At 35.3% G+C, this 27314-nt stretch overlaps 1 protein-coding gene across 1 annotated transcript; it reads right to left on the bottom strand.

Annotated features, from left to right (window-relative positions):
* Window positions 1-211: 211 nt before the first annotated feature.
* Window positions 212-26708, bottom strand: LOC149553331 (FACT complex subunit SSRP1-like). Its single transcript, XM_089788791.1, has 16 exons — window positions 26586-26708; window positions 25330-25515; window positions 23706-23811; window positions 15910-16046; window positions 5331-5414; window positions 5118-5212; window positions 4892-5000; window positions 4694-4780; window positions 4475-4567; window positions 3552-3749; window positions 3219-3373; window positions 2911-3073; window positions 2715-2813; window positions 2175-2357; window positions 735-813; window positions 212-609 (listed from the first exon to the last, which is right to left on the bottom strand). The coding sequence occupies exons 1-16, from the start codon at window positions 26637-26639 to the stop codon at window positions 497-499; spliced, it is 1941 nt and encodes a 646-aa protein (XP_089644917.1). The 5' UTR covers window positions 26640-26708; the 3' UTR covers window positions 212-496.
* Window positions 26709-27314: the final 606 nt, after the last annotated feature.

The raw sequence follows: 27314 nt of genomic DNA, 5'->3' as shown, positions 1-27314 counted from the left end.
CACATTTATTCCCTATTCACTAAAATGATTTGATGCAAGTTCGTACAAACACAGGCATTCTACCTCTTCTGCTTTTGTCTCACTGAGGTAAAGAAAGCATTTCAATAAATCTAAATATACAAGGTAAATTTCTAAGATTATTCAGAAGAATGGTCAAATACAGGAAAGAAAAGCACATTAAAAGCTTATTAGTGGAAAGGAAAGAATCAAATACAGGAAGCTAGTGAAAATCTTAAATTAGATGGTCCCCACTAGATGAGGAAGATACAATCGCCCTTTACAATCAAGAGTAAGGATCACTGCTAAAGAACAATTCCAATGCACATCTATTTTGTAAGCTTTCGATGCTGCAGCTAATTAACTTCCACTATTCTCTGCCAATTTTTTAGAACAATGCCCAGAGAATGTATACACCTCTGCAACATTAAAAATCCTACAAAATTTATAGAGGCCCATAAAGCTAGTTTTGTTCGTAAAACCTTCAGTGTCTGCTGATCTAATCACTGTCTGCTCCAGTATTAGCTGCACCACCTCGGTAATCAGCCATTGCTTCCTTGTATCTTTTCTGATCAGCCCTGGCCTTCGATTCATAAGGTTCCTTCTCCTCAGCTGTAAAGCCATATAATAAATCGTCAGCAAAAGGAACCATCACAGGAATAATTAAGGAAAGCTGGTGCTTTTGAAGAACAAGTACCTAAACCTTAACTTAATTGAACACATCAACTGTCACACACCTGACATCTTTTTCCACCGATCTCCAAGGGTTCTTCCAATATCAGTGAATGCCATTCCAGGGTTGCTCTTTTTGACATTCTGCAAATATATATAAAAATATCAGGTTGTTGAAGGATGCAATTCACACTCATATAATTTATAATAGGAATCTTCAATCTTGGTACTTTAGCTCATCTATTTGACTGACTTAGGTCCACAGCAAAAGCTGGAAACAGAACTCGATACTTTTACACCTCCCATGAAAATAAAGCCAACACTAAGCATATGTTGAATTCTGGGACTTGTCTCTGAAGACATCAAAATCTTCAGCAAGTAGTGCCAATCAAATATTTCACACAAAAATGACAAAAAAAAAACACATTGAAAGCCTCCCTGTGCATTATGTTTTGCAGAAAACACCCATACAAAAGCACAATCATAGAAAACATCTCCCAGCAGCAACCAAAGATGTACCAGGGATCCTGTTCCTGACAATTTCCAGTCAGATCAATATCCAGAGAGTTAAACCGTAGCTAACAGGGAACTCCATTATAGGAATGTGGAGCACGTACCCATCCTCATCAAGAACATATCTCAAAGGCCTGTGTAGGACTTACTGTATAGGTATGGATGGCATGTGGAGTAATGCAAGTCCCTTTGAGACATAGAATGATACTATAAATTATAACTGCTGTTTTCATTGATCTCTAAAGTAGTTTCTGATTTTTACATATGTTTTGTGTACACAACTAACGTATAAATTCTATTTAACAATATCAAGTAGCATCAAGGAAGATCAATTAATTGAACTGCAAGATTAATCAAGATTCTGAATAGTCCAAAATGATGTAAAGACGGGCATAACTCTAATGTGCATGTCTACAGCAGCAAGAGTCATTCACTTAAACGACTTTTTGTTATTTTGTAGTTCAAAATCAAACTATGCACTTCAAGTATGTTACTATACATTAATGCCACTCTATCTCTCTTATGCAATTAGTAAGTATATAGCCATTTAGATAAAAAGAAAAGTAGCAACTTTTAAATGTCATTTCTAACATTTCTAAATTTTTTGAATTCCCAGCTACCTTTGGTTTGCTAAGTTATTGTCCAAAAATATTTCTGCTACTATTCTATGCATATCCAAATGATAGAATAAAATATTTGATATTCAACATATTGGAATATGGTATGTTTTATTTTGTTCTTCCATAACACTCACATTCCTATGTTCACTACATATTTAAGGTCATAATTCATATCACCTTTGACATACCCATTAATAATCCCAAATCAAGGTTATTATTAAGTACAAAACAATTAAAACATCAGCTTATTCTTAGAAACACTGGTTAATAAATGTTCAGAGATAATGAATGTAGACAGACAAGCACATGCCATTCCCTTATAAATAGAAAAAAACAATATTGCTCAAAAAGTGAAAGTTAATGATTGTTTACCTCTCTTTCAACTTGAGAAAAGAACATGAACCCAGACATTGCCCTCTTGGGAGCATTAGGATCTTTCTTTCTGTGCTGCTTCTTTTTCTTCCCTCCCCCTTCCTCGTCATCCTTTCTCTTCTTAGATGCAGTAGATTTAGGAGCAACAGTCTCTTTTTTCTTCACTTCTTTTTTTTGAGGTTTCTAAGATAGCCAGAAATCCATTTTAAATTAGAAATGATAGATTATCACTATTTACAATCACCGGCATGTACCAGCTCAAGCCATGTGCATATGCAGAAATTTTTGCTAGCATTTTAACCAGCTAGGAATATAATACTTACAAGCTAAAACAAAAATTTATGTGCACTGTACTAAAACTTGGACATCTAATGTAGCTAAAAGATTAGCCTATTGCTAACGAAGCACCTTCCCATTATATAATAGTTACCAATATGGTGTGAGCACAATAATATAAGCTATTAACAAGAAAACGAGTTCAATTTGCCTATCATTTGGTAGTCTCGTGCTAAAAATGAAAGTAAAAGGCATGCAACATACTTCTTGTTCTTCTACACTTTTACTTGCATCTGATCCCTCTTCATCTGAATCATCCGTTGGTGATCCAGCATCATCTTTTTCCGCCACAAAGTCTTCATCCTATAACAAATCAAACAAGACAAATTTACTTTCATCCCTTGACCCATCACCTTTCCAACAAAACAGTTGTGCAAATGCACCATGCCATGCCATTTACCTCTTCATCACTATCATCTTCTCCCCCAGCACCAGCATCACGTTGGTTTCTAATACGCTCAAGATGTGGATCTACAGCTTCATCATCAGAATTCTGAAGAACAGCTGCCACTCCGCCAGTAGTCTGTGTCTCCCCTAAGTTGATGATTTTCAAACCCTTGGAGCTACATAGAGGGTTAACCAGTATAGGTTAGCATATAAGTTAAACATTCCAGCACACTATCTACAACCATCTAAAACAGAAAACATTGGAGGCATAATTCCTTAGAATTGAAGGCGTGTAAGTCGTGCTGATATAAGAAAACATACTTTATGAAATTGAAGAGATTGTGATATTCATTTCTCTGAATATTGCGGAACTGATGTTCTTGTTCACTCTTCAGCTTTATAATAAGATCAAAATAATGAGAAGACATACTGCTTGCACCACCAGCACCGTGCCTTTCAAACTCAAGATAGTCAATCTGAAAGAATGGTACAATGAGATCAAATTAGAAGTAAATACTGTTAGTGTGCACTTGTTATTAGGAAAGGAGGATGAACATACACAAAATATAACTAATTATCCACTTCATAATCACGAAATATCTCTAGCAGTCCAATTCATCTCAAAAGCAAATCAATGGGACTATCAAAACTAACCTCATCATGAAGAATAAGTGTTGGGGGTTTTGGCAAGAAGAAAAACCCTTTTTCAAGAGGATATAAGATTCCATCTTCTGCCTTAAGAGAAGATCTCACAGCATACCCATCTTGACAGCTACGGAATTTCCCAGGCCGTGTAACTTTGGATCCAGATAGACCACGCAAAATTTGTGTAAATACTTCATGTGAAAGCCCCTGAGAATTACCAAGGAGGAAAACACAAAATAAAATTAATTATTAACGAAGGCAAAAGTCTCGTCAAACTTGCCGAAGATGATGGCAAGCATAACTGCTATTTCTTAATCCGCTCAATAAAACAATATTATTGACATAGAAGAACAAAGGTAACGCATAATAGAAAATCTGAAACAAAAGTCCTTGTTATAATGATAATACCAAAAATAACTAATGCGAAACTAGAAATGTGATGGTTTAATGCAAACATTCAGTTTGGTTTTATAACACCAGGAGAACTGCTCAATTTTATTACGAATCACAGTTAGCCAATCGTAAAACTATTGCTTATTTAGAATCTTAATGCAATCTCATTCATGGCTTTAATATTAGACCCAGAAAATCTAAGATTAGGACTTTCCAAGAATGTGTCAAATTCTAACAGGATTCAATAAACATATCAAATGCTACCAAATTACCAAAAATAGGATTATTGTGTCCTAAAGATGTACCTTTCTAAGAAACTTGTCAAATCTTTCCATTCTCCCACAGGAAAATAGTATTTAAGGAATATGATATTGACAAAAGAAAACAATTTTTAAATCCTATAAAATTCCAAAATCTACTGACATCTTAAAATCCAAACATACAAACATGTAGATAAAGGTGTGTTACCACGAAATTCTATTCCCTTGTGAAAATTTATTAAAACCCACTTAGTTTCCACATTCATATCAAAAAAATACCTTATAAGAAGGCTCAAGCTTGTCTTTGTACTTTGAAATTAGCAACTCATCACTAATTGAAAGTGCACATTCAGCTACTTCTTCTGTAGCGAACTGAAACAAAAAGCATCAAGTACAGATGATATTAAAAAAATAGTTCAAACAAGACAATTTATAATCATATTAAACAATCTGAAATTCAAAAGCTGCTGAATTTTCCTTAATAATGATTCCTAATACCTGCAAGACAATATGAGGGTAAAATGTTTGACCCTTCCGTATTGGTGGATCCAAAGATATCACAACAAATGTATGGGGTTGATTTGACTACAAATCAGAAACAAAATAGGTAATATTAGACTTGGCAACCTGCAAAAGAAGACAAAGAAAATAGCCACTACAAGAATTATGCATATTCCAGCAATGCAATGTTCATACCTTTGGTAGAATAAAAAGGCGGAGAATACTGCTGTATTGAATCTTAAAATCATTAGCTTGGCCTTGCAGTCGCAAGAATGAAATATGCAGGTCAACAATGTAACGACCTCTGCCAGCATAGGAACAAAACTCAGCAAAAAAAATTATGTTGTAGATGCAACCAAAAGCAAATCAGTGCAAAGCTCATCTAAAGCGGAAAAATAAAATGCCTGCAAAAATAGGATACCTTGGAGTAAGTATTGCAACATCTTCGAATGAGGCAATTGGTTCTTCACCTGAAGATCCAACATCAGCCATGGACATAATTTTCTCACGAAATATCTGATTAAAACAAATACCAGAAGTCAGAAAATCCCACTTGCACAAACAGTGAAATGTATTTGCATAGTGAGTAAATATATGTTCATGTACACCTACAGGAAAGTTAAAAGAGACTCACTTGTGCTGGAGGTTGAGTTTCATCTCCAGCAAAAGTTGTATTTGTAGTTGGGATGTGGAAACTCATTTCCATTAAAGAGTCTTTCTGCAAGAATAGTGACACACCAAATATGTTTCTCAGATGAGTTGAGGGACAAATTTAATATTATGTATCTAATGCAAGATAGCACAATATAAAAATAAAAGCACCTGCAACAATCCTGAAATACAGATCCAAAATCCTAGGCAATTTACATCAAATTTTCAGCAATTCATCCCAGATTGCATCTGTTAAAGAAACCCAGATGACTGCAGATCCGCAACAAATTGGTCTACTGTCCCCTTTAATGTGGTTCACGATACATGCTTATCTATGCAAACTTCCCCAAACATAATTGGTATGGCTTAAAATTCTACAGCACCGAATGTGGGTTCACCAATACATGCATATTCACTCAAAGTCCCCAAACATAATTGACTTCTGTGCAACATAAATACTACAATTCCTAGCATCAAATCTAGCTTCTCTGGTTAAAAAAATAAATAAAAATAAGGATAAGAGCTCAAGAATGAAGATTATGAAGAAATGGCAAATTAAGCTCACATACCTATAGCATCCCAAGGATTCAGAAATAAAATAAGTGTTACCCACATCAAATAATAATGCATTTAAGGTTCTCCTGCACTCGGTGATTATATACTGGGTTCAACATCCCAAACTATTGACAACATATTGCAAAGATGAAAATTTCTCAATTTAACTACAGTGATGCAATGAGAAAGGCAGAAGTAAGGCTACAAAAGTTCTTGAAAATTAACACAAATAGTTCTCTTCCATACACAATGAATATAAGCTATATATAGCCTTTTCAAAATTGAAAGGCAGTTTCATGTGTAACAATTACTATATGATATAATCGAATACAGAATTAAGAACACAGCTTATAATTGATATGCAATCTTGTTAATGATAAATGTTAAAGATAAGCTTATAATTGATATGCAATCTTGTTAATGATAAATGTTAAAGATAAAAGTCAAATAATATATATCATAGTAGCATTACTCAGGATTCACTTGGCAAACCAAAAGTACAAACTAAATTAAAATCCTCGAGATTTAATTGAGACAAAAGAAATGACATAGATATTGGAAACATAAAAAAGCAGTTTTCTAAAACAAAAGCAGGTACCAAGGGGCAATATCACAGGGATTAAAGCAGAGATAGGGGAAGGAAGCCCCACCACCAACCCAAATTAAGGCCTTTAAAAGACAAGAAACTCGATGATGCATAATATTTTTTTAAATCTTACTGTTAGTTTTTATAGGATCTCTGATAGAAAGAATATCAGACTTTACTTACTTCTTATTGTTTGTGTGTAGCAGGAGTGTACCTTCAGAATGCTCCAATGTGCTTTGTCTGGAATACTGAATGCTGAAAAGAATGTATTTGATAATTTGCAATATTACTCTACTGATACTGGGACTGCAAGTATGTTATGTATTGATATTGCCTTGTCCACTGATGAGAGCAAATACTTATACAATGCGAAGGGTTGTCCCCGTAGGGGCATGACTCTACGAGGTCAAAGGCCATGTAGAATCATGACCCTACGTGGCCAAAACCATTAGACTATTAGTCAATATAAACAACCGACGATTAATCACGCCCGATAAAACATCTTCGATAACAATACTTAATATGTATATCAATGGCAATATAGTTGGCGCCCGATTCCTAATCGGAGATAACAAAGTTATAATATCAATAATGAAAGTAACCCGATGTGAATCGGCAACAGCAGTAAGAGAGGCCTGATCTGAATTAAGACTGTGACTTGTATACATACATATCTGTACATATATACGTATGCATATAATTATGTGTACGTATAGATATATATATATATACACACACCAAAGCATAATAGATTCAGATACTCAGTATTACTTTGACTGATGCTAAACTTTTAACACTCCCTCTTTAGCAAGGGAGAAATAATAAAGAATCCAAATATTAGAATATCTACACATAATACATTATTTGACACTACCACTCTAAGAAATAAAGACTCGTCAAATAACATAAATCACCATGCTATGAACACTATCATAACATAAATTATGATCTCTAATTGTCCAAAACAATATCTAGAATATTCATAATGCATTTGTTATTCATGACTTCTGGAATGTCAAAACCAACAATCATAATAACAAGCCTGTCATTTGTAAGATCGTCACCTTACAAATATTACCTTCTAAATATATATGTCCATGAAAGATCATCACCTTTCATTACCTAGAAGCAACAATCATAAAAGCATAAACACATATGAATTGAAATTAAATTCAATGTTCAAAATTACAATTTAATCATACCAAGTTTTTCTCTAGAGTGTACCAACTTCACTTTAGCAAGAGGTTTGGTAAAAATATCAGTTGTCAGTCCATTAGTACTAATGTACTCGAGTTTGATGATATCTCGATCTATCATATCTCTGATGTAGTGATAGGGAATTTCAATATGCTTGGACCGATTGTGAAATATTGAATTAGCTGAAAGTTTAATACAACTCTAGTTATCACAATAGCAAGCTTCAAAAGTTCTCTAAACAGATCAAATAAAAGCTTTCGTAGCCATAAAGCTTCTCTGGCTCCTAAGGAAGAGGCTATGTATTCTACTTGAGTAGAGCTCAATGCGACTGTGGACTATTTGTTGCTGAACCAAGAAACCATCCCAAATCCAAGACTGAAGCAACATCCTAAAGTACTCTTATGCTTAGTAGAACTGCCTGCCCAACCTGAATCTGAAAAACCATGAAGATTTATCTCAACTTGATCATATCTGATTCTTATGCCAATAGTTCCTCTTAAATATCTTAATAAGATACGTTTAGCTGACATCAGGTGAATCTTCTTCGAAGTAACCATGAACTGACTCAAGGTGTTTAGTAGCACAACATGTGTCAGGATGAGTATTCACTAAAAACATCAATAAACCAATGATCTATCTGTAGAGAGTAGGATCAACAGGTTCAAATTTCTCCATGTCATCCTTCAGTTTATGTAGATTAAGTTCCATAGGAGTAGAAGTTGGTCTGCAGTCCATCATTCCAAACTTTGTTAGAATATAAATAGTATATTTTCCTCGGTTTAGAAAGATGTAGTTTCCCTTTTGCCAAACTTCCAATCCTAGGAAGTAGTGGAGAAGATCTAAGTTGACTTGATAAGGATTTGTTAGTGTTAGAAGGTTCTAATTTGATAAGTTATGTTACTAATACAACATAACAAGATTGAGTTCTTGTTTTCTTGCTTTCTTTTAATACTTCATCAGCTTCAACCTGTTTTTCTTCTATGAATTTTATGGCCCAAAGTGGTCTCTTTTTATTGTTATATTTTCTTTTAATACTTCATTAGGTTCAACATCATCCAAAGTAGGTACAGGAGATGAAGTATCATTCTCCCTCTCATTCTCTACTGGATGATCTTCATTTGTTTCGGTGGTAGGTTCTGTGAATGGCTCATCATTATTTTTAAAAAGGTTTAAGGCAATGTCTTCTTCAAATTTAACATCCTTGTTGATTTCAACTGTTCTCTGACCTGGAATATATACCCTGTAACCTTTGGAATTTTCACTATACCCAATGAGAATTCCTCTCTTCCCAAAGGGTTCTAGCTTTGTTCTCTTTTCTTTAGGAATGTGCACATAAACTAGACACCCATATATCCTTAGGTGACTTAGATCTGGTTTGATGCCTATAAATACTTCTTCTGGAGTGGTATTTTTCAAGACTAAGTGCAGACATCAATTTTGAATGTAAACTACAATGTTAAATGCTTCAGCCCAAATGGTCTCTTTTGACCATGCATCATAGCTTTGGCTGATCTAAAAATTGATCTATTCTTACATTCTACAAATCCATTCTATTGAGGATTATAAGGTACAAAAAAGTCCCTCTTAATCCCAATAGTAATGCAAAAATCTTTAAAAATTTCAAAAATGTACTCTCCTCCATTATCTGATCTTAAAATTTTAATTTTCTTTCCTGACTAATTTTCTACTAGGGCTTTGAATTCTTTGAATTTTGAGAGTACTTCACTAGACTCCTTTTATTTTAGGAAATAGATCCAATAATCATCAATAATGATTACATAACAGAGTCACCCATCATCAATAAAGATTACATAACAGAGTCACCCATTTAGAGAGGGTACAGACATAGGACCACATAGGTCAGAATGAATGAGTTCAAGTATTGCTTTTGATTTATGAAACACTTATGGGAAAGGATTTCTTGACATTTTCACCTAAGGCATAGCCTTTGCAGACACCTAAGTGATATGATTTTAGATTAGGTAACCCTTCTACAATTTTTCCTATAGATGACAATGCTTGGAAATGTAGGTGACCTAATCTCCTATGCCAAATTTCAGTAGACTCAGAGATTTCATGACTTAGTGCAAAATTTTGTTGATTACAAAGTTTATATAAACTCCCATCTCTAATTCCACTAGTGATAGCTTTCTTGATGTTAGCATTTTAGGCCAAAACAGAACTCTGTCTTCTTGAAAAGTGATTTTGTATCCTTGATCAGAAAGGCCAAATATAGAGACTAGATTTCTTTTAATTCCAAGTACATATAAAACATTGTTAAGTTGAAGAGTAATGCCTAAATTTAGATGAATGGAACAAGACCCAATACCTTTAATTGGATGAGTGGAGTTATCCCCGATGGCTACCTCTTCTGAGTTGTATTCTGAGAAGGTTTTGAATTTGTCTCTAAAACCCGTTATATGTCAAGATGCTCCACTGTCTATGATCCAAATGTTTTTGTTTGAGTTTAACTCACTAGAGAGTGCTAGATAAAATGCATGATTTTCTTCTACTTCCTCCTTTTCTTCTTTTATTTCTGCTAGAGCAATTTGAATTCTTTTTCATTCAGGACAGACATTATGAGAGTAACCAATATTGTCACATTTAAAACATCTCACTTTTGACCAATCTCTTTTCTTGTAAGGTTTGTTGGATTCTCTCCTATTTCGATTGAATTTTCCTTTACTATTGGAGCTTACTTGAAGTGCATGAATGTCTCCCTCTTGATTTAAGCTTATCCCCCTTGAGACTAATCTTGATTTTTCTTGAGTGCATTAATTCTTGAGTAATTCTTAGGAAGCTCAAGTCAAAAGCTTAGTCCTCGAATAAAAGTTCCCCAAAATAGAGTTAGTCCCCTTAGGGTAATCATGGTAAGTTCTTTATCATCAACTTGACTTCCAATTGTAGCAAGTTGATCTTTTAGTTCAGAAATTCTTAGAAAATAGGACGTGATAGTTTCCCCACTGTTCATTTTTATGTATAATAAATCATGCTTTAAGGTCAACAACCCGCTAATATTATTGATTTCAAAGGTGTTCTTGATAGTAGAGAACATTTCAAATGTTGTAGAAAGTCTAGAAATAGATGACAGAATATGATCCTTAATGGAGTCTATAATTATTTTCATGGCTTTATTGTTGTGCCTTTTTCATGTTGCTTTGTCTGGATCATTTTCCGAAATAGTTTTTTTTATTCTACATACTCTTCTAATTCCATTTCTCTTAGATTATCATGAAACGAATTTTCCATGAAGAAAAATTTGATGCCCCCTCCAATCTATCCTCTAACCTCACATGGTTAACCATATTTTGATTTGAAAGAAAAATCAAAAATCAAAAATGGTAAAGTCTGAATATATATATATATATATATATATATATATATATATATATATATTTATGCTTTTTTAATAAAATTTCTTATCGGAATGGCTCTAATACCATGTTAGTTTTTATAGGATCTCTGATAGAAAGAATATCAGATTATATTAGACTTTACTTACTTCTTATTGTTTGTGTGTAGCAGGAGTGTACCTTCAAAATGCTCTAATGTGCTTTGTCTAGAATACTGAATGCTGAAAAGAATGTATTTGATAATGTGCAATATTACTCTGCTGATACTGGGACTGCAAGTATGTTATGTATTGATATTGCCTTGTCCACCGATAAGAGCAAATACTTATACAAGGTGAAGGGTCATGACCCTATGTGGTCACAACTGTTAGTCAATATAAACAACCGGTGATTAATCACGCCCAATAAAACATGTTCAATAACAATACTTAATATGTATATCGATGGCAATATAGTTGGAGCCCAATCCCTAATCGGAGATAACAAAGTTATAATATCAATAATGAAAGTATCCCAATGTGAATTGGCAACTGCAGTAAGAGAGGCCCGCTCTGAATCCTGACTGTGTGACTTGTATATATACATATCTGTACATATATGTGTATGCATATAATCATGTGAGCATAATAGATTCAGATACTTAGTATTACTTTGACTAGATTCAGATACTCGGTATTACTTTGACTAATGCTAAACTTTCAACACTTAGCACTTTTAAAGAAGTTTCAAATTCTTCAAATATGCAATTTTTACAATTAGCTAGGGTTTGCTAGATTTTTAATTGTTTTCTTTGTTTTTAACATAAGTAATACATTTTTAAATTTCTTGTTGTATTTTAATATCCTTCCAAGTTTATCCTAGGAGTCATTGTGTGCCATTCGGTGAAGGTGTGCCTCAGATGCACCTGAACCAAATGTCTAGGTCTAGGACATACCTTGTCGAGACCCAAGCCAGGTCCATCCTAGGATCTGACCCCAACCAAAACAATTCAGGTTCAAAAGGTATGCCTGCAAAACTATCTATAACAATTTTCAAGCAAACTATTTACATGCAAAGCAAAAGCAACTAAATGTATCATTTGTGTATGTCAATCCTTAACTCTATTAATATTATCTAGATGTCACCAGGTAAAACATTTTTATTATTCTAAAATTGAATTAGTACTTTTATCTATAAAATATGGTTACCAACAGATTTATATCTAACAGTGGAGAACAAGTAGTTTCACAACACAAATCCAGCTACAAGTCTTGTGGGAAAAACAATTTCAAGTGAACACGACATCTAGAGGTAGAGATAGCACTTGTAGCAATCCATGAACCAAACTCGACCCCCATGATTCACCATGAAAACAGCTTGAGGTGCAGTCGCTCTACCTTGTGATTTCGCCCAGTGGGTTTGGGTCTGGTGGAAAGGAATGAGTAGCTTAACACCATATACCTAAGTTGAAATCGTTATTGCAAACAGGTCACCTTGTAGTGACTATATGATGACGGTCTGCTCTGCTACCACTAATGAAGGGCCACACCACCCTTACCAACTCACAACCAAGAATGCAACAATATGAAGACAACGAGATAAAATGCTTCCCAAGTAACCTCCTTGTTTCTAAACCGCAGCCACTAGCTCTTCTCCAACTTTATCCAAGATCCAAGTGTAAACTGCCTCACATTCGGCACTCTGTCTACACACTCACAACTCCATCACAATCCTGCTGTAAACTGCCTCACATTCCACGCTCTATCCACAGACTCAGGAAAACTCACTCTTCACTTCCTCCTCTTTCACACCTTGAAGCCTTCCAAGCTTTCCAAGCTTCACCTTCCACAACTTTCACCTTTCCAAGCTTTCCTTCCAAAGCTTCTACTTCCCGAGCTGCTCCTTCTCAAGCTTCTACTCCTCAAGCTTTCACTTCTCAAACTTCTCCTTGAGCTTGATTAGAAATGCTCATATGCCTTGCTTAAATAGGCACTTACCACCCCATGCATGACTTATCCACAACCTTCTAAAATTCCTCCACAACCTTCTACAACTTCCATAACCTTCTACAATATCCACAACTTTCTACAATATTCATAACTTTCTAGAATTCTTTACACACACCTCGATAAATGGAATGACAACCATTTATTTTTTATTTTTTCTATTATGCCACCTATGCACCTCGAAAATAGAAATCCCCTTTTCTTTTCTTTTCTCCTTTTTTCTCCTTTTTATTTTTTTTATTATTTATCCTCTAATTTTCGTCACTTTCTCTCTCCTCCAGATTTTTTTTTTAATTTTTTTTTCCAATTTTTTTTTTCAAATTTTTTGTTTCAATAATTTTCCCATGCAAGATGCTCCTGCATCAGACTCCCTCGATAGATAGAAAAGTGTGTCCCACACTTTGACACCAAAAAAGAAAAATCTACCACCATCTTCATCTTCACCAAAGGTTTCCACCTCAACGGGGACAAAAAAACCACCATGCAAATCTTCCACATCTGCATTACTCTATCAAACACCCGAATCTCAACCATCCAATTAGCATGCTCGCTCCCAGGAACAAATTGAACATAATTCTTCATCAACAAACCCTCATTCACATCAACAACTAGTGAATCCACACCAGTAGCAACAAACCCCGCATTAGCAACAACAAACTCCATATCAGCACCAACATGTAGATCTCCATCAATACATGCCAAACTAGCAATATCATTGCTCACAACAAGATGCTCTGCAATACATAACTCACCTCCAACAACAACCGGATCATCCATGACCAAGTGCTCTGCAACATACAAGTCACCACCAACATCAACTAGATCATCCACGACCAAATGCTCTGTAGTCTCCATGTCAAACTGAACCAACTGATCATGAAAACCAATCTCCATCCCAACATCAACAAGATTAGGAATATCCTCAGCAACAACCTCTATTTGCTCTCCAGGTTCTGCATCAGGCTCCACAAATTGATCAACAAAACCATCCTCTTCCACCTTGACCTTCTTAGCTTGATTAGCCAATCTATCATCCAACTGAGAAATCATCTTAGAAAAATTCCTCTCCAGTATATTATGGATTTTCGCAATCATCTTAGGGTCCAATCCTCTTGGAGCCATCTCCCAAGATCTTCGTAAACTCTCTGCAACAAATCCTTCCCACGCTCCTTGTGACAACCAAATTGTTTGCAAGTCAAATCGCAACCTGCCACCTTGCACGAACAATCAAGAACCACATCACAAGTCTAGGACAACGGATTTGCAATCCACAAGCTCTCTACGATCATGCCTCAACAAGTTCAAACTTTCATCTTTGCATCCATCAATCAATCTGCATGTCCTCCCAAAGTCCTGGTGTAAACTTCCTCAACTTCGGCGATCTATTTACACGCTCAGGAACTCCCACTCTAATAAACTTCACCCAACCAAAGTCCTGGTACAAACTGCCTCACACTTCGGCGATCTGCTTGTACACTCAGGAACTCCTGCTCTGGTACCACTGATGACGGTCTACTCTGCTACCACTGATGAAAGGCCACACCACCCTTACCAACTCACAACCAAGAATGCAACAATATGAAGACAACGAGATAAAAGGCTTCCCAAGTAACCTCCTTGTTTCTAAACCGCAGCCACTAGCTCTTCTCCAACTTTATCCAAGATCCAAGCGTAAACTACCTCATATTCGACACTCTGTCTACACACTCACAACTCCATCACAATCCTAATGTAAACTGCCTCACATTCGACGCTCTATCCACAGACTCGAGAAAACTCACTCTTCACTTCCTCCTTCTCTTTCACACCTTGAAGCCTTCCAAGCTTTCCAAGCTTCACCTTCCACAACTTTCACCTTTCCAAACTTTCCTTCCAAAGCTTCTACTTCCCGAGCTTTCCTTCTCAAGCTTCCACTTCTCAAGCTTTCACTTCTCAAGCTTCTACTCCTCAAGCTTTCACTTCTCAAGCTTCTCCTCAAACTTGATTAGAAATGCTCATATGCCTTGCTTAAATAAGCACTTACCACCCCATGCATGACTTATCCACAACCTTCTAGAATTCCTCCACAACCTTCTACAACTTCCATAACCTTCTACAATATCCACAACTTTCTACAATATTCATAACTTTCTAGAATTCTTCCCACACACCTCGATAAATGGAATGACAACCATTTATTTTTTATTTTTTCTATTATGCCACCTATGCACCTCGAAAATAGAAATCCCCTTTTCCTTTTTTTCTCCTTTTTTCTCTTTTTTTTTTTATCCTCTAATTTTCGTCACTTTCTCTCTCCTCCAATTTTTTTTTTTTTTTCCCATGTTTTTTTTACAAGTTTTTTTTTTTTTTTTCAATAATTTTCCCATGCAAGATGCTCCTACATCACTATAGGTGCAGCTAGAGCTAGGAACTACACTTCTAGCATTGCATGGAACAATGCCTACTTCTATCTTTCACCCCAAAGGCACCTTGAGGACCTGAGGTACAACTGAGTGCAACCATATTAAGGAACAAAATCCACCTTTATCTTTTACCATGGGGCAACCTGGAAGTACAATCAAGTTTAACCATATTAAGCAATCAAGTCCACCTCCGTGTCTTCTAAGAGCTCTATCCCAAAAATTTAACCACACATGGTGCAAAAGTTTGTCTCTTGGTGGTTCCATTGAAGATCTCGTGTTCAAATTGGTCCACAGTGTATGTTTTAGTGTTAAAGAAAAAGCCCCCCTTATGTGTTCCCACAGGCTATGCCTGATTAAGCATTAAATTCACAGAAAAATACTGGAAAAAGAGGAAGATGATTTAAAAACATAAACTCTAGGATTCTCAGCTTATGTGTTGTCAAGCGCTTGTATAATATTCCTTTCAAAATGGACTTATTCTTACCTCAATAGCTCCAGTAGTATCATCCACATGGAATTCTAAAACAACATCATTCTTTCCTTGCAGCTGTGTTTGTGATACATCTGCCAAGGATACTTCAAAGGCTTGTTGTAAGCCTACAACAAATGATAACATATTCCCTGCAATATAACATTGAAAAAAGTCAAATAATGAACATGGCTTCAGTCATACCTTAAATTCTGCAAACCTCTCCAATTGCATACAAAATTATCAATATAGTCATACTCCACGAAATGGATTACAAAACATACTGAAATACAACCAGCAAAATGCAACATTCTTGTGAGGGCATGTAACTGAATACAAATCAATTTAGTATAGTTAAACTACATACATTCAAATAACCTGCATGAACATAATCTAAAAAGAATAGTCTTCACTTAACAAAGAAATGGCATATGCACTCAATTATATCCATTGGGAATTATATTTTCATTTTTATTTAAGTTACCAATCCTTCAGCCTGGGTCCCTGAATTAAGATCTGCTTTGAACCCCTTTTGGGATTCAGGTCAATCTTTCTATGAAGTAGCAGGGGATAAAAGTACTGTGTGCATCCCATACAAACACAAAAAGAATCCAAAGCAACCTGACCAAACCCATTATGAATCCACAAGCAAGTCTTTAGTTTTCTAATTCTATTCTTAGACATCTGATGTGCTCTGTGAACCCCTTTTGGGATCCAGGTCAAACTTTCTGTGAAGTAGCAGGGGTAGAAGTACTGTGTTCATCCCATACAAACACAAAAAGAATCCAAAGCAACCTGACCAAACCCATTATGAATCCACAAACAAGTGCTTAGTTTTTAAATTTCTATTCTTGGGCAATCTGATGTGCTCTGCCATGGCAAACATAAAGCTCTGGGCGTTTTGGGCTATAGAGTGCTTAGTTTTTTAATTTCTATTCTTGGGCAATCTGATGTGCTCTGCCATGGCAAACATAAAACTCTGGGGGTTTTGGGCTACAGAACTTGTTGCAGCCTCGCTCTTATTCCAAGGTAGAAGGATTTAATACCACTGGTTGAGAATGCCACAAAAGCTGACAATAATCAGTTAAGGCATTTAGTGGCACATCAGGGATAACTTTAAGAAACCCCCCTTTTGAAATATGTATAAAACTTGGGCGAATCAAACATTAGTTCAGGGGAAAACAATTAATTTCTATTGGCGACTTAATTTTTTTAGTAGGGAAAAATTTAATTTTATTAGCAATTTTTTTTTTCAATTGTATGATAAATATATAAAATCTGGGCGAATCTTTCATTATTGATGAAAATCATGGACATAAGTACACATACCTAGAAGCCATGATTTTATTATTATTATTATATGGTATCAAATTTGAAGGTTAAATTTATCCCACTTTTATCATTACAATTCCCCTCCAAATTATTGAATGGCAGTATGGAGGCAACATCCCTATTATTAATAATCATTGGAGGATCCTAAATCAATGGCCTAAATCCTATTTTGGGCTAAACATTTTAAAGGATACCAAGTTTTAAAGAAAGTGCCAAAAGTAAAGACAAATGTTCCCAATCAAATCTATTTTCGGCCAAAGTGAGAATAGATAAGAAGTTTCATGAAAAGTCTCTAGAATAGAGATGCATGTCAAATCTACATACTTACCCTGTAACCTAACTCATGTTTTTACCAAATATTGGCAAATATGACATCGATTAAGATAAGAATTGAAAGTTTAGGTGAAAACATATAATTTACCACGTTGAAAAAATAGATTGCACTGGTGAAGTCATCACTAAAATACGAGTACTTATATTTTATTATTGGCGATTGTAAGCATGGGACTCATTTTTTAAAAGTGCAAGCAACATGGCCACCCCAAAAGTGTAAAAAAGTTAGCCAAATTTAGGGTCCCTGATGAGTGAGATTAGCCAATTGGCGAATATTAGCCACTAAAGTTTTCCTTGGTAGCACTAGAGGTTAACCTCGTCATGCAAAAAGATTGTGTTGAGGGAACAATTAATTTATAATTTTATTTAGTTTAACAATTCAAATTAATTTTATTTAGTTTAACAATTCAAATTAATTTTATTTAGTTTAACAATTCAAATTAATTTTATTTAGTTTAACAATTCAAATTAATTTTATTTAGTTTAACAATTCAAATTAATTTTATTGACTTTTAGCAATTTGGATTTAGTACAATACATAAGTTTCAAATAAATTACAACTGATTTAATTAAATTTAATATTTAATATTGTTAATTTGATAAAATAAATTTAAAATTTAATAGTGTGCAGATAGTACACAGTACACACACATATACATCATTAAATTTAATTATATTCATGTTTGAAAATATTTTTAAATTTAATAATTAAAACATAATAATATAGATTTTTAAGTATCTTATATTTGTTGGCTTAAGTGCTTAGGTGTCTGTTTGGTGTCATCTTAGTTTTGTGGCAAGGTCAGTAGCATGTTATCTTGCTAATGTGGCATGGTAGTTAGCACATCATCTTGCTTATGTGGCAAGATACGTAGGGTGTCATCTTGCTTGTCGCAAGGTTTGTAGGACATCTCTCCTATGTATGTAGCTCCTTTCTATGCAGTTTTCATCTCATTTATACACCAATATTCATTTTACTTGCAATTCTCTCATTTGTTGTTTTTCGTGTAGTGTCGCTGGCAAATTCTTCACAGCATTATAATCATGCTAGTGCTAATGGAGATGTGCATGATTTATATCTGACTTGCATTTCAATCAAGCCTAGGCTTGTGCGAGAATATGAATTTGAAGGGATTGTGGATCTGTGACATTCACCTCATGATATGGGATGAAGAATGGCAAAAGTGAGAGACCATTGAAGCATGAATAGCAGTTTTTAAGGAAAAGTGGAGCTGGAGGTAATGCTCCTTTTTAAGATATTCCTAATTTTCACCCTGCAAACAATATTAATCACTAGGCAAAAAAGAAACTGCGAGAATATTCAAATCCATGCACCAAAACATCATAATATTTAGATCAGTAAATCATAGCATCATAAATATTTGGATTGTTACATCATAGTGTATTCCTTCCAACTAATCACATCATGAATTTCTTAAGATTGTTTGCAAAACGAACAATTCTCGATGCTAACAGTTCTTGACTTGCCAAAGAGCATGATGGTCAACCTTCCATCCTTCAATCCACTTTGGAGACTAGCCGTCTTTCTTGGTCAAGCCCAAGGGCATGGAGGGTTGGCTGTCCATTCCACCTCAGGTTCAATGTGATAAGAGCATGATAAGTTTTACTTCATCTCATGCCTAGGTTTGTATAAGAATGTGAATTTGAAGGGATCATGGATCTGTAGCTTTCACATCATAATATGGGATGAAGATTGGCAAAATTAAGAGACCATTGGGGCATAAATAGCAGTTTTTTAAGGAAAAATGGAGCTGGATGTAATGTTCCTTAAACATATATTCCTAATTTTTGGCCTGCAAACAATATTAATCACTAAGCAGAAAGAAACTGTGCAAGTATTCAAATCCATGCACCAAAGCATCATAATATTTACATCAGTAAATCATAGGATCATAAACATTTGGATCAATACATTATAGTGTATTCCTTCCAGTCAATCACATCATGAATTTCTTAGGATTGCTTGCAAAACCAACAATTCTCAAGGCTGACAGTTCTCAACTTCCCAAGAGCATGGAAGTTTAGTCACCCTTCCATCCCTCAATCAACCTTGGAGACTGGTTATCTTTCTTGATCAAGCCCAAGGGCATGGAGGGTTGGCTATCCATTCCAACTCAGGTTCAACGTGATAAGAGCATGACAAGTTGTACTTCATCTCTTGTGGACTCGGAAGGCCATCCTATTTACAAAACACTCCACAAGTTCAAGACATGATTATTTCTAATTCAATATCTCTTGATGGGATAGTAAATTTATTCTTAAATAGCTACAACCCATTATTTTTACGAATATTATTAATTGCTGCTCTCAATTTCCATTGCAATTTAAGTCTCAAATGATGCTTCTACTAGAGTGGGGTGTCACATACTATCTTTTGTGAGGGATACATCCCTTTACAAGTGGATCAATGCTTGGAAAACTATATTAATTATTATATGTTTGCTTTAGAGGGATCTCTATCAAGTCATGCCTTCTACTTAATATTTAACCACCCCTTCTAATCTGTTATCTTCTGCTTGTTATCTCATAGCCCATGTCTTTGAATTAAATTTAGTGAGTCAAGTTTGTCAAGTGCTGTAATGCTTCTGAGGCATAACAGTGGACCTCAATACCAAGCATCAACCTTCTCATTTTGGTGCTCACCATAGTTGTTTGGCAGCATTCAAAGTTTGGAGACAACTTCTACCCTAGCTTTAGTGTCTACTTGGTCCACTTTATTTTGCTCTAATTTGGTGAATGTTCTGGCTTGCTTTGGGTATGGCCACCTACTTCTGATATGGCTCCTTTATCATTAATTTTTTTGCTGGCTATGGCACACTCTTTTTAGGCATCAGGTTTATCTCAACCTGCTGTTATTTTGGCATTCAGAATTTTAACCATGGCAAGTCTCCATGTTAACAAGAAAATAAGCGTTGAAATTGCATTTTGTGGTTTACAAAAATTGTGCATTGTGTGTAATTCAAGATGCATTTCAAAGCTTTGTTTGACACTTAAAACTTACCCTGCAAACTGACTTTAGACTCCATATCAAATTGAACTACAGCATTGATGACATATTGGAGTTTGCTTCCCCATTTTTGCATTTTGGCATTGACATGAGTTGCTGATTTGAATGGACTGCTATTTTCAGAGTAGCATTGGAAATCATCCTTCCTTTGGCATGTTTTTACTCTATTCTGCTCAACACTCTGTCCTGCAATGAACAACTAACATGCTTGCTTTGGCAACAAATCAGAAACTCAAAGTTCAAAATCAACCTTCCCACAACTCATAATTTTTTCTCCAACAATCAATGGTTTGGCCGACCTGCAATCAGTATTATATGTCAAAAGTGTTTTGCAATTTCTTCTCAATCTGAGTGAAGGCTGCCAGAAGTAAGGAGGAAGGATATTTGGATCTCAATTTTCAAATCACATTATTCCCAATTCAAACCTACCTTTTTGGATTCGAATTTGTATTTCATTTGTATGAAGAGGCAGCAATGAGAACCATTTATCTCCAACGGGGCAGAATTGTTGATATAAACAAAACTCATTCTCTCACAAGATTATTGTAAAAAAAATTTTGCAAAAAGATTGATTTTTTTGTAATACAATTTATGCATGTAGGCTAAAAATTGAGATAATTAAACCCAAAGCACACATGTATCAATATCATATCCATTCCATCACAAAAAGCGAGCATAAATCCAAGCATTCAATTCTCCTATATGGATTGTAGTTGAAACAATAATAATGTGCAACAATTGAGATCTTAGTTTGCATCTATAGGATAGTATCCAATCTTACCTGGAAACACATTTCTATGTTAAAACCAGCATCAGCAAAACAAATGTCTCGAGGATATTGGAAATTTTTGTTGAGTTTTCTCTGGGTTTTTGCAGAGTTGAAAATTTTGGGCTTGTTGAGTACTCTCTGAGTACAAGTTTGCAAACTATGCCCATGCCAATGTGTAATTTCATTCACAGCCATCTATGTCGCTGCCTATGTCATCCAATGTCATTCATAACGCTGATGTCATAAGACGAAAAAGGGTAGGTGGGGACATTTTCAAATATATTCAATGTGTAGTCATAGGGTATAGTAATCTTTCATTGCTGATTTTTTATGCCCATGCCATCCCATCATGTAGCCCTCTTTAGTACCCCAAGGAGATCAGAAACAACAAACTAATCTCCTTGAGAAAGCATATTCTAAGGTGAGTTTGATGATGGAGGACATGAGGCAAACTAAGATGGGGAGATGTTGTTCTATTGTAATAAATGGATCGACTAATATCTGACATTGGTCACTCTGCAACATCATAGTCACAAGGTCAACTAGCTCTTATTTTCTTAGAGCCATTGATTGTTCACGGAAATGCAAGGATGCAGAATTTTAGTTTAATATTTAGAGAGAGGTCACGGTGAAGGGTGGGGCCTCAAAAATTGTTTAGGTGATCTCTAAAATAGCACATGTGCAAATTGGTTATCTTGATGGTGTGGGGTGCTCAAAGCACATCTTTTGGACTCTGTGTTGCATTCATGCATTGAACAATGCTCATTGGCAACCACCATACCTCACTTGCTCTCTTCACGACATTTTGAAAGAAGAAATTTCTCGAACCTATGGAGACAAGATAGGCCGGTTACTTCATTTTGTGAGGTTCTACAACTAATGGTGGTGAAACTTCAAAGTGGAATAGATGGCCTAACTCAAGCATATTTAAAGGACAAGCCATCATACAAGTATCGTTGATTATGATTGTTGGTCCATCAAGAGGTAAAACATGGCTGATTTTCAGATTTTATTAAAAAAATCCTGACTTTAATAGTTCCTAAGTACCCTGGTTATCAATTAACTTTGAGATTGATAATCATTAGTCTTATTCTTTTTTTAAACATTTTTTGCACTTTGCACATTTGTTTTCTCCTTCACCTTGCTTGGTGTAGATGTTGTAAGATACGTTGGTATGTACTCTCATGGCCTTGGAGAGATACATGAGAGATATGACAACATGGTTCAAAAGATGATCTAACTTGAACTAAGAACCATAATATGGACTTATATGAGCAGCATGTTAAGCCCGTTGTCATGCATAGGTTGAACACCATGCGCACCTCACGTCGTGAGCCCAAAATCTAAAATGGTAAAAAGCCCAAGCCAAGAAACTTGCCTCATTATGATGATGATGATGATGATGATGAAATGAAACACTGGTTTAAAAAGGCCCTTCAAAAAATGTTTTCACCAAAGCGAGCTGGTATGCTTAGCAAACGATGGAATGCCTTTACAAATCTTAGTGGTCCAAACTTCAACATACCTAAGGCAATAATAGATAGAGGGGGGGTAGTGTCTCAAAAAGACCCTATTGGATGGTGGCAATGACATAGGTCAGATCCACCAGAGTTAAAGATGCTTGCCATTCACCTCCTTATACACATTGTTATTTCCTTTGTTGCAAAGAGAAAAAGGTCTACATAAAGGAATAGGCTAACCTCTAAGCAAGTGGAGAAGTTAACAGTTATGCATAGTGCTCTACATCTTAAGATGTCAAACTCCACCGTATCAACAAAGTCCAACTTCATGGTGGGATATTAATCTCAAAGACATCGCCCAAGTTGATGATGACAGGGGGTGGTTGAGATTCTATTGGATGAGGCAGCCTTTGAGGCTGAGGGAGACAATGGTAGTGACTCAAAGGACACTAATTTTCATAAACATTGCAAGCAGATGTAAACTTTTTTTGTTTTACTTATAGAATTTTTTTTACTCTTCTGCAAATTGCTGGCATAAATGATATTTTTGTTAAAACTTGCAGCCTTGGGCATTTTGATATTCATATTACATGCGTATTGACAATGATTCAATGAGTTATATTTATGAATGTAAGACAGCAATTTGAATTAACCATTACGTTACACATAATGTATATGAATTAATGTATTTCAACTCTCATTTGAACTCTCAATTCAACCTAATTGCTATGTGGTGTATATGATAAATGAACTATCAATATTAACATTTGAATATTTGAGATTTCCCTGTATATTTCAAATTTTCCCAAACAAAATGATTCTACTTCAACAATAGCACTAAACAAATTATAAATATCAAAAAAGAATTCCAGAAGAAAAAAATACAGACCATCTAGACTGATTTCTCCCCAATTCCGTCCACTTAGAGATAGATGTTTCTCCTCTGGTGAGATTCCCATTGTGGTCTTCATATAGTTTGTCAAATTACTGACATCCTGTAAGTGAACAATCAAAAGCATAAAAGCTCTATAATTTTCATTTCAAATACCTCAAGAGTTAACATTTAAGTAGCATGTATAATTGCCAATCATGCAATACTTTTTCTTGGCACAATAGACCCACTGAAATTGAAACCAACTCTAATAGCAATAATATTAGCATTTGGTCTGTAGAAAAATACAATACACTATCAAAAGAATTGTTAGTATAATGGTAATGTGCATAGATAAAAGCATATTATTTTTCAAGTGAAAAGGACTTTACAGATTTCTGAGCTCTCCTGGATGAATTTGGGTAATGAGATCGAAATCATCTCTTTGGGCACATCTTTTATATAATTAAAATAGACAAGAGTGTTTTACCTTGGAGCACAATCAAATATCAAACAAGGGGCTTGTGGAATCCAATGTGGTACTTTTCTACAACAGAAGCTTGAAAACCATTATGGGCTAAGAGTTTGCATTGCAGAAAGCAGAGTAGAACAAGCCAATAGGTAATCAAGACAGGCTCAAGACAAATTTTCAAGTTCTACTACAATTACCTGAAATCCAATAAAAGAAAATCTTTTTGGATTCCAATGTTTGTGATGTTTCTCTGCAATCAATAAATACGCTATTACGGACATTGAGCATAAATTGCAGAAAAGACAGGACAACATACAAAGAGGTGATCAAACCTCAGGTTAGAACTGGCTTAAGGACTAGTTTTCTTCTACAATTGCTGGAAACGTGATTAAACAGGAAGTTTTCCAATTCCAATGTTTATGGTGCTTCTCCATGAATAGAAGATTACAACATTCCAAAACTTGAATGTGCATTGAAAAAGCAAGAACAAACCAAGAGGTGATTGAAAATCAAAAATAACTGGGCTAAGGACAAATTCTCATGCTCAAAATTTAACTGAGATGTAATTAAACCACACAGATAATGCTAGAGTGAAAGAAATTGAAATAGAACTTTGCTCATCATTTTTCAAAAATATATTTTCCTTTTCTATATTTTAAAAGCTAGAATTATTGCCAAATTGCAATGGTCGTTGATAGTTCCTGCCACTAGCTCATACAGATGGTCCTTGCATCAGAGGTAAGAAGTAACCAATCAGGAAAATAAACTAGCCTTAGAGAACATTTATTTAACAAGAGGGTGTTTTGGACTAAAACATTTCTAGCCTCGCTTTCAAAAGAAGGTTATAGACCTCGATATGCATTGCACCAAAAGTAAAGAGCACAAGCCACAAGGTACTGCAATCAGCCTCAGACAGAGCTGAGCTGAATCATGTGGCAAGTGTGTGTACTACAATAGCTAAAACGTAATTAAAAACCACCAGCAGCTTTGTAAAGATAGAAGTCATGAACAGGATTTCACAGAAGGCCTTTCGCAGGAATTTACAGAGAATTTTTTCCTCTTCTACTTTGATCATGATATTTTTTTCTGTATTGCAATGGCAGTTGGCAGAATCTGCCACCATATCAAAGAAGGAAACTAGCTAGTTGTACAACAGATTCATTTTCACACCTGCTCACGAAATCCAGAAAACTTCACATTCAGACCAGCTTTCAGCTTAACACCAAGTTGATAGCCCCTGGGTACCCGGGTCCAACTCAAGCTCGAAACATCTGTTTTACCCACCTCAACCACCTTACCTCCACCCTGCTTTTTCCATAGGATACCTTCACTGTGTATCCTCAGCTGCCCCTGATTCTGCACAAATTTAAAAACCATGATTACAATTTTAGAATCTCTCGTAATTCACCATAAAAACTACAATGGGAGTCCATAACTTAGGCTTGTACATACTGAAAAAAATAGCCAATGTAGTCTCTCTATTGCCTTGGCAGCGGAAAAATTAGACTGATTATCTAGACAACAGCACAAAAATTGGCAAGGCCAATGGTTATAAGTTTATAACATATAAATCTTTGATAATAAGAGAATAAAACAAGCTGAATAAGCATATTTCAGCATTAGTGTTATGCTAAAATATTTAAAAGCACTCGTAGCTTGGATAGCATGAGCACCAGAAACAATAACTTATCAGATTAATCGACTTACAAAAGCACTTTTACTTCAATTTGTTAGATTGTATCCATGTTTAACTGTTTTTTTAGATTGTATCCATGTTTAACTATTTTTTATGTTGCCCAAATTTTAGATTCAAACTACTGCTGAAAAAGAACACTATTTGCTATGTTTTATCGTTTTTCATTTTGCCTATATTCCACATTCAAATTACTGCTCAAAAGATGTCTAGGGTTTGGAATTATAGGTTTAGGGTTTGCTCGCTAGAGTCACAGAATGTGTATATTGAATAATGAAGATTTTTTAATTTTCCGCCAGTAAAACATTGGCATCAAAATTCTTAACAAAATCTGATGGGCTCTCTAATATTTAACAGCAGTAGAACATCATGACGGTAGTATTAAAAGTGTAAAAGACACTATAAAAATGACAATCTGTTAATGCCAAATGTTGTCTCAAAGTTAGTGGATATCTCTCAGGTTTGATTAAACGGAGATAATAGGCTACCTTGCATATTGAAAAGGCAATAAAACAGGGGAAAGGACTGTCAAACAAGCAGAAATCAAAAGAAAAGCGAAACTATGTTGGGAATCCTAAAATACGAAAGCAAGGAAAACCGTGCTTGGTTTTAAAATGTCCGTCCAAGGAAGTAAAAATAAATGATGAAAAAATCAACCAGGCAGATGAAACCCTCGATGTGGAGAATATAAAAAAGCTTCAACAATTACATAATCAAAATGAATTTTACTTACCGTTCCACCTCGACCGACAAGCAAAATATTGTTGAACTGGTGGCCATCGGCCATGTTGAAAAGATGTGCAGCGGCGTGCTTTGTCTGAATAGAAACTCTGCAGAATGTTTACCAATGTGTTTTGAACAGAATTTGAGCACGAAAGGGGTTTTATGCACCACAAATTAACCCGCCAATTTGTGTATCCCTACGATTACGTATACGGAGGCCGCTGTTCACCGACGGTATGCATAGGTATTTCCTGGCATTTTGTTATTTGAGGGTTTGGGTGTTTTTAGGATTTTATATTATTATTCGTTCTGCCACATTAGTGATGATTAGGCTTAGGTTGGGTCCCATGGGCCCCTGCTTGCTTAAAAATAGAGTGGGTGCCACTGAACTTTTTTAGGAACATTTAAACGGAGCGGTCTTATGGCATGACATTTAAATTTGCTTTAAAAAATTAGTTCCTAAATTGAAGAAAATATTAAAAATATAAATTGTTGTTTTTAGAATTTTTGGTAGGATGATTTCAATTTGGAGGGAAAATGAAAAGTAGGTTCTTGCCAAGTGGCAGAATTCTTCCCTAAACAATAGGGGCTATTTCCAGCCCCCCCCCCCCCCCTTTTGCATCCACTCAACTAAAAAGTAGGGGCTCCTAGTTAATAGGAAAAGATTTGAAATTAAGCTTTAGCCCCCCCAAAATATTATCATGGGACCTCCAACTCCTTAAATATAGAGCCCAAGCCC

Source organism: Cupressus sempervirens, chromosome 6 (genome assembly GCF_028749045.1).
Source record: "Cupressus sempervirens isolate cs-2001-9-10 chromosome 6, ASM2874904v1, whole genome shotgun sequence".
In the NCBI taxonomy this organism is placed as follows: domain Eukaryota; kingdom Viridiplantae; phylum Streptophyta; class Pinopsida; order Cupressales; family Cupressaceae; genus Cupressus; species Cupressus sempervirens.
This window is presented reverse-complemented; position numbering and strand designations above follow the sequence as displayed.

Excerpts from the sequence above, each read along its gene's own strand:
- LOC149553331 (XM_089788791.1), bottom strand. The coding sequence starts at position 26,639 with ATGGCCGATGGCCACCAGTTCAACAATATTTTGCTTGTCGGTCGAGGT. Across the intron at positions 16,047-23,705 it reads GGGAGAAATCAGTCTAGATG|GGAATATGTTATCATTTGTT; the intron begins GTCTGTATTTTT and ends GTTATATTGCAG. Across the intron at positions 814-2,174 it reads TTTCTCAAGTTGAAAGAGAG|AATGTCAAAAAGAGCAACCC; the intron begins GTAAACAATCAT and ends ATATATTTGCAG.